Source organism: Eurypyga helias, unplaced genomic scaffold, assembly GCF_000690775.1.
Source record: "Eurypyga helias isolate BGI_N326 unplaced genomic scaffold, ASM69077v1 scaffold35067, whole genome shotgun sequence".
In the NCBI taxonomy this organism is placed as follows: domain Eukaryota; kingdom Metazoa; phylum Chordata; class Aves; order Eurypygiformes; family Eurypygidae; genus Eurypyga; species Eurypyga helias.
Window position 1 is genome coordinate 22,772 of NW_010264248.1, and position 8,640 is coordinate 31,411.

Consider the following 8,640-nt stretch of genomic DNA (forward strand, 5'->3'; position numbering starts at 1 on the left):
TCTCATTAGCCTATTCTGATTTTATTGGTAACTAATTAAACTGATTTATTTTTCCCCAAGTCAAGACTGTTTTTCCCATGACCAGAACTGGTGAGTGATCCCGCTCTGTCCACAAGCCTTTCCTTCTGTTTCCTCCTCCCTATCCCACTGGGGTGAGGAGTGAGCAAAGAGGCTGTGTGGTGCTTAGGTGCCGTCCGGGCCTAAACCATGACCAGTAGTTATGCATTAAGAGAATAACTTTGTCAAATCAAATGCAGGTTCTCTTTTGAAATACAGCTTCCCCTATTACTTGCTGCAACTGAAGGAGGAGCCACAACACTGTATTAACCCTGTGGGTAATCACAATCCACTAGCAACATCACCAGTAAGAGGCTGTGTGGTGCTTAGGTGCCGTCCGGGCCTAAACCATGACCAGTAGTTATGCATTAAGAGAATAACTTTGTCAAATCAAATGCAGGTTCTCTTTTGAAATACAGCTTCCCCTATTACTTGCTGCAACTGAAGGAGGAGCCACAACACTGTATTAACCCTGTGGGTAATCACAATCCACTAGCAACATCACCAGTAAACTAAATCTTACCTTTAAAACTGGACTTCCACAAACAGATGAGGGTCATAAAAGTGAGTTTTACAGCCCATATGTTATATGTGTTTGGGTCAAAGAACAGAATATGACCCACAGCTACGCATTTTTACAAGACAAAAGTTGTACTTTGTCATTTGTGGAATGAGCAGGGGCACAAACTTTGCATCGAAGTTATGACAAACGACAACATAAGAACAATTAAAAAAAAGATGAGGCTGAGAGGAATGAAGCCTGTTTCAGAGAGCCTAGTTAAAAACAGAAGGCTCTCCGACAAAATTCAGGTATAACAATAACTGGTGGCGAGGTCAAATGAGTAGACAGATGGTAAATATTAGCAAAGGAGAGCAGAAATGCAGTATTTTAATACAGTGCAATGAAACTCATTGGATGCAAAGCGATGGAAATGTCCAAGGTACAGAAACATTTAATCTCAAAAGGATGCTACCTGCTGCAGGTCTTCACTTTCAGATTTCAGTTGGGCTACAAGAGCTCTCATGCAGCCCTTCATAGAACATAACGTAGCCTGTTAGGAATCAGAAGAAAAAAAAGGAAATTAATGGTTTTAAATGACTGGTTAAATCATTTCTAACACAACACTTCTGCACAACGCTGTGGTATTTTCAGCTAAGCATATCTGAAGTTTTATCAAACCTTAATAAAATATGTTGCCGAAAATAAATATTTGGTTAACAGCTACTAGAAAGTGTAACTATCTCTTCCTATTCTGGACAACACATAAATGGTAAAATTGTGCTAAATTTTGTATTTTTCTACAAGTCTAGGACTTGATCTGGAACATTACTACCTCATTTACTACCTCTTTACTATGCCCCAGATAAAAATCATCTGTGAGATGGTAATGTGTTGCTACCTGCTGTCTACTGAGTCTCACAGTTGTATTTTTTTTCTGTTCAAATAAACACAGTCTGAAAATAATAAGAATATTTAAAACTGACACAAATATAACAATATTTCTCACATGTGAAGAACAGCACTGAAGAATAGAATAGCAACTGAAAAACTCCCAGGCTTATATTAGACATTGTTTGCGAAAAAGCACAATTAAAAATTATTAAAAAACAAAGTATGCATTAGAGCTGTAGTACTCGTCCGCTGGACAGCACGTACATTTACACCACTGAGTAGCTGAGTTTGTTATAAACCCAGCATCTGCAGCCCTGCAGCAGTTACTAACTGACTGATGTAAAGAGCCACTATTTTGTGAAGCAATTCATTTGCAGCAAGGATTTACGCTTTAGTCTTGTCTAAGACTTGGAAAGAAAAAAAAAAAAGATCTAGTTATATGAAGACTGTTATTTCTGTTTAGTCCCAAAATGTCTTCCTCTAGAGTAGAAAGGTAAAAGTCTTCTCAATATGAAGTTATTTTAAGATCCATAGCTTGGCAAAATCTGGGGAAAGAAATTACTGAAACCTTCTAGATTTCGAAAACAAGGTCCTTGTTAGGAATTAGGGAGCCTATTTTCTCTTACAATAATTTTAAGTAGTGCCCATTGTGAGGCAGATATGCACCAAGTATTGAAAGGCAAGCTCCAGCCTGAAGATTTGCAAAATGTCATCAGACAGTAACAGTTAACAGTAACAGTTAAATAACCGCCAACTTTACAGAATTTGACCAATTAACAGTTTTAGTTCAACATCCTCAGAAAAATCAGTCCCTATCCATAACCATTGGGTCATAAGCATTACATGCTATAATGTGTATTAGTACAGCATTACATGCCATGCTCACCTAATGCTCATAAAAAATGAAGGCAATAGAAAAAATCCTTACTTTCAGTGACAAATTAGAAGTGAATTAATTTGAGACTTGTTACCATTCTTGCACGATACAACATGCAGTTTGTGGTGCTCCCTGTCAGGAAGAGGATGGAGTAGCAGAGGTACTTTGAACTTCTGTCTTGAGCTCAGACTCAATATCCTGTTCTGGAGATTTGCATCCCCTATAAATCCATTCAAACACAGCCACAAACTACAACTGCTGTAGGATTAAAATTCTACTCTTACCTTGTTTGCCACATCTCCAAAAGTCAAGTTTGTCAGAGCCATTCCAGCGTATCTCCTTAAGGTAACACTATAGTGGTCGTTTGTAAGTCCATACATTTCACAGTCCACTTGCAACAGTTCAGCAATGGCCTGCAAACCTCCTTTAAAAAACAAGAAAATAAATCATACCTGTACGCTAGTACCACGAGTACAGCACGTGTATCCCAAGGAGCAAACTGCACTTGTGTGTATGGAACAAATCTTAAAACATCTGAAAACCAGAAGGCTCAGAAAGGTAAATAAATTGTTAAATACTGACTCTGGACCTTGAATCCTGTGCTTAGTAGCAGCTGAAAGCTAGGACAGCATGACGTTGAGATTTCAGGGGAAAAGGGGAACAAGAGGAATTAGGAGGAAGTAAGAAGCACGCTCGTCTTCTAATTCCACCCAGCCAAAATCATGTTTCACTGACAAACTCACACCGGTCACACAAAAGGCTGCTTAGTAAATCTGAAAATTACTGAGTTAATTATTATCACTGAATGCTATTTTCTGAGAAAAATACACAGAATATTTTCACTGACGGTTAAAATGCAGAAAATTAAGGAAAACTGAATGCAAGGAATTTACTTGAGTGTGGACCAAAATAATTCAGGCTGTTGAACAGGAACCAACCCATGACAAAAAACCTCAACACGACTAACAAAAAAACAACCGATACAAAACCAAAAAACCAAGCGAACAGAAAACCCTGTTCTCAGAAAGTAGTCTCTCTTTTAAGGCCAATACTTCTAAAATTGCAAATACTTCCATAATATTAATGCTGCTCTTCCACAATTCATGCCAGAAAACAGAGTAACTGACATAATTTAATCACTGGGAAACGGTGTGGTTAATTCCAACTGCATTCATCACTGCCAGGGCAACAACTGACAGAACCAAACCGATGGTGCATTTCAACCAGCGGTGAAAACCAGCCGTTCATCCAGGCAGGTGCACCAGGAACGTGCGTCCGCGTTTCCAGCAAGCGCCTCAGAGGAAGTCAGGGAAACACATCTGTTCTTACCCAGCTCATTCATCGCGTGCCTGTGCTCTTCATCAAATGAGAGTTTCATCAAAACACACACTGCAGGACAGATCTGATGATCCACTGGGGCAGGCACTGATCCAGAAATAGGTAACAGTTAGTATTTCCTAGGCAATTTTGTCTAGATCACGCGTTTTCCTACCCAAATCTACGCTTACAATAAACCAGCTGCAGATTTGTTCAGGGTCTGTATCTCCCCAGTAATCCACAAACAGACAATTAGCTAAGAATGTTACTGACAAACAAGTGTACTAGGAGTAGATTTGATGATGAAAAAGAAATGAGGGAGAATCCTGACTGTATGTATTAAGCAATATGACTTCCAGTACAAAATAATTATCATATTAGTTTTAAAAATGAATAATTTCAGTGAAATAAACCAATAAGGCTAAATATTCTGGTGGCATTAAATAATGCACCACCTAACGTGAAGCTGTTTCTATGGGTGTTCTGTCCTTCTGAATGGTTAATTAAACCCCTCGGTTCAGAGCTCCTAATTTTGTGAGCTAGACTCTGGCTAACGCCCAAATGGTATGGGTACGTCTTGTTCAGAGCCCCGCTCCTGCTAAATGGTTCGTGGGGCGAGCTCCAGCAGCCGAGACACAGCCCGCTGACCTCAGCGGTACGTCTGTCAAGACAGCAGTTCGCATTGCACTGAACAGACTGGGATTATGTGTGGTCTTTGTCCCTCTCCTAAACAAAATGTGCCATGTCCTGAACACACCTGCATGAGAAGCAATTTGGGATTATTTATCTAGGTATGTTTCGTCATTCATTAAAATGTAAAGCAGAACGAGTACTTAGTCAATCTTAATTTACAGATTACAAATATAAAGCACTAGCACTATTATCTGGACAGCACACCAAGGTCTACACTTTAAATAACAAGCTCGTACGTGGGCTGTTGTATCTGTAATAGATACTATTTCCTAACACTACCTCAACTTAAAGAAAATTAAAAACATACATGTGTACACACACGCACAAGCAAACTCACATACATTCCACAGGAAGTCAGACTAAAGCTGTAATTTCTGTAAATTCACTCTTTTCACCCTATCCTTGACACATTCTTATAGGGCTTTGTGCTGGTTTTAGTATACTTGCAGAACCTACTTGGGTTTTTGTCTTGGTCCATGCCTTGTTCATGCGCCTCCTGCCATTCCCAACACGTTTCACAGTAAGCACGGATCTGCTCCAAGAGATGGAGCACGCGGATTTCCCGTCTGCCTCGCTTATCATCAGGCTGGGAGTGAATGATGTTATGCAGCGCTGCGCTGGCTCTGGCGCGGGCCTCTTTACTACCACGAGAGTTTCCTAACAAGACAGAGTCTTTATCGTTGCCATGTAAGAGCTGGATGAGGAGAGGAAGACATCCAGACTGACGCATGGCTATGCAGCTGTCTTGGGAGCTAGACATTGCTAGCAGCGTTCTTGACATGTCATCTTTATCGTGAGTACCAAGCATTGATAACAATGAATACACCATTTCCACCTGCAGGTCAAACGATTTTAAAAATACAGTTACATTTAAAAAATACACATTAAATTCAACCAAAATCAAATTCGAATGGTACACACGAGCAAAAAAACCTTATTTATGGTGCAAAAACTGTGCTATTCAGAAATAATTAATTACTATTTCATCATTCATGATCTTAATAAATTTCACTTAGTGGTTAAATGGCTAGAAGTGGATGGTACCTGTATTAATCTACAAGACCAATGGCAGAGAACTCTAAATTTCTATTGCACAAAAAGATTAAACAAACATACCAATGAAAGTGTTTCAGTTTGAGAACTCCAAAACATATTTAAAGATATTTCTGTCTCAAAAAATACGTTCTGTACAAATCACACTTTCATGTAAAGATGCTCTTCAGTGAAAAACTGTTGTGTGGCATTAAATACAATTATTCTAGACAAAGGATAAGAATAATTACATGAATTTTTAATTTATATTGTGCTAAAAAGTCTGACATCCACATATTTTAAAGTTTTCCTTTAAAACTGTTTCAAATTATCTAATCATTTTTGATATGACGACTGACTGACACATGGGCCAGATTATTTACAGCAAATGCAAAACTGAAGAGTTAAAGAACACCTTTTCAAGTTTACAGGGATAAAACCAGTACAGCAAACAAATGCTCACTGAATATATATAGCATATTGAGCACTTGTCAAGTTAAATCAAGCCATGAAAAACCCAGCATTACACACTGCAGTAACCAAATTTCTCATTAAAAAAAGCAGTTTTTGAGGGAATCCCTTGGCTGCTGTGTAATACAGTGGTTTGCCTTTCTCATTCCATTTTCTTCAGGAATAGCTTTAGATCAACAAATGCATTTAATTCTTCTAGTGAACTTTTAGTAGAACAACAGGATGTAGAGTATGATTTTAGATACTATCTTGAAACTCCAAACTCCTAAAGCCAAGATAAATAGGAACATTCAAAGCAGACAGAAGCTATCAAAGGGAATTGTGAAGTAGCAGCGTGTGTGTTTCTTTAGAATATGCCGACTAAGGAAGAAATGAGACTTTGGACTGTTAGACAAAGTTTCTACTAATAACTGGGTATTTGCACCGGTAACCAGACCAATGAATCGTTTTATTTGGTTTCTTCAGAGGCCTGAAGATGAGTACAAATACGGAGTTATAAAAAAAATGGATAGCAGTTGGTAAGACTATGCGGCAAATCCGTTAACATGTACTTCTCTAAATAGTATAGGATTGCTGAAGCAATGGAAATCTTAGAATCTGTGAAATTGTATGATCACATGCAAAATCCACTGAAATAGTCCTGGAGCCAATTTTATGACAGCCTAGCATCCCAGTTCAGAGATCCTGCCTTCTTGGTATGGGAAAAATGGAATACGATATCAAAACAAACCCCTTGGGTTCTTAAAGGAGAGCAAATTTAATCTGCTTATGGATGCCTCTTGACAGATACTTCAAGTGGCAACTTTAATCCGGTTTAGATTTCGAAGGTGAACTTTTTGTTGGAAAAGAAAGTGGAAGAAGCCACCAAAATGCGGCCTCCAGGTTGTGGCAATTATAGTTTAGAAAAAGCTAAAAGAAGTATCTGCCTGTCTTTCTCTGTATACACACACTGCAGCTCCAAGTGCATCCCTCTAGGCAGAAATTCTATCACTTTCCTTTCCTCTCATGCATTAATGTTAAGCTGCTCCTACCCTACAGCACACTCAGTTCAACCTTCTTCTTTGCCTGTATCTTTCCACACTCAGTCCCTATCCCTGCCTTCAGGGCTCTCCTGCTGCCTGCCGCTTTTGGGAATTCTACAGTTTGCAACCAAAACTCGCAGACAGACAGCCTAGCTGATGTCACCCCTGTTTGGTACATGCAGGCAGTGCAGGACCAAAATGGCCGCATTATAACAGTTTTAAGGCCCAAAGTAATTAATACTGTGTCAAGCTAATAGGCCCTGCCTCCCAGATGACTGCGCTCAGCGCAACACCGGCAGTATCCCTATGGCTGCTGATTCCGAGGCAGTATAAATTCCAATGATTCATGAAGTCAATTTTGTCTTACAGATTTGCCCTTTTCTTCCCCTCTCTTTCCATGCTGCACATGTACTCTGAGCACAGTATTTTGTGAATAGACAATTTATCACCGAGAAGGACTTAAATAATTCTCTCCTTTTCCCCATTTAATTTCTTAGCAATTGCATCCTCTTTGTGGATTTGGACTCTGGAAAGGTAGTTGAAGAACCACTCTTAGAAGGGTTAGTTTTCATCATGGAGTATAAATCAACATCACAGGCTTTTTAATATATTCTATTAATTCCTAGCAATTATTTTTTCCCTGCTGTAACAACTCTCAACTGATCATCAAGAAGCGAGGGGGGGGGAGGGGGAAGGATTTCTGTGCATATATAGAAGAAGGTGAAAATGTTCTAAAATTTTGACTCTACAAAATTACTCTGTGTGGATAGATCGTTCAGCTAATATTAGTACTACTGGCAGAAACAATGAGGTTATTGTATTAGTAAAAATGTAGCATTAGCGACCTGTGGTTTGTAATCTTCGGTTACCTTGGTACCCAGATGACTTGTCAGTCTGCGAGGAACAGAATAGTTACTACTAGAGCTCATAACACTGGCTGTCTCGTGGTCCATTCGAGCAGCAGAACCCTACAAATTTAAACAACAATTCAGTATAAAACAAAGCCTGAGTGAAAAAAAACAACTATTGCCTACTCCACTTTCAGCACTGGAACATGAAAATCATATCGATAGTAATAAATGTCACCTTATTTTTGTGAAGTTAGGTCCTCCCTGCCCGGCCACAACTTAAGAGGTCACTGTTAAACTGGGTTTTATTAACCCCTTTTCCTGAAATTAAGTCTCAATAGAGTTGTATTTTCAACCAAATTATTTTATAAACACTGTTTTCACCAAGAAGGAGGAGTACTGGACTTTGCAACAAACTGGATTATAATTTTTAGAGAGAGAGAAAAAAACAGCCTCAACTTTTATGTCAGATTCCGCAGTGCACAGGAATAACTCCGTACGTCTTCCGAACACAACCAGGTATGCAGGAACTGACAAGCAGAACAAGATTTATCTGGCTGAGCAGTAACCTTACTTGAACTTGTCCTTATCAAAAGCAAATGATGAGTGGATGAACCTATCTCATTTTTTAATGGAAAGCTATAAAATAATGCTGTAATTTTCCTGACAATTATCATAGATAGAATGCTCCTACCTGTAGCAGCAAGACCCAGTTATTAGCACCTTTGTCCTCTTTTAATCCATTTTGTCCATTTCCATTTCTCCTTTCTTTAAACTGTCTTTTATCCCCTCACACTCTTTGCTTGCTTCCCTCCCCCCCTCTTGTAGTTGCTTTCTTCTTCTCTGCTTCCTACCCGTGAGGTCTCCCTTACTATGCCCCTCCCTTCCCGTACACTGTGAGGAACTTAAAAATACACAGGAGGAGTGAAC

At 39.1% G+C, this 8,640-nt stretch overlaps 1 protein-coding gene across 1 annotated transcript in view; it reads right to left on the bottom strand.

The window, feature by feature from the left end:
- The window catches only part of LOC104513100 (adenomatous polyposis coli protein-like), a 31,167-nt gene that overhangs the window by 12,033 nt on the left and 10,494 nt on the right, over window positions 1–8,640 (bottom strand). Inside the window, 5 exon segments of the mRNA XM_010156333.1 lie at window positions 1,032–1,109; window positions 2,612–2,751; window positions 3,657–3,752; window positions 4,794–5,172; window positions 7,732–7,830. Coding sequence (XP_010154635.1) covers window positions 1,032–1,109; window positions 2,612–2,751; window positions 3,657–3,752; window positions 4,794–5,172; window positions 7,732–7,830 — 792 coding nt within the window.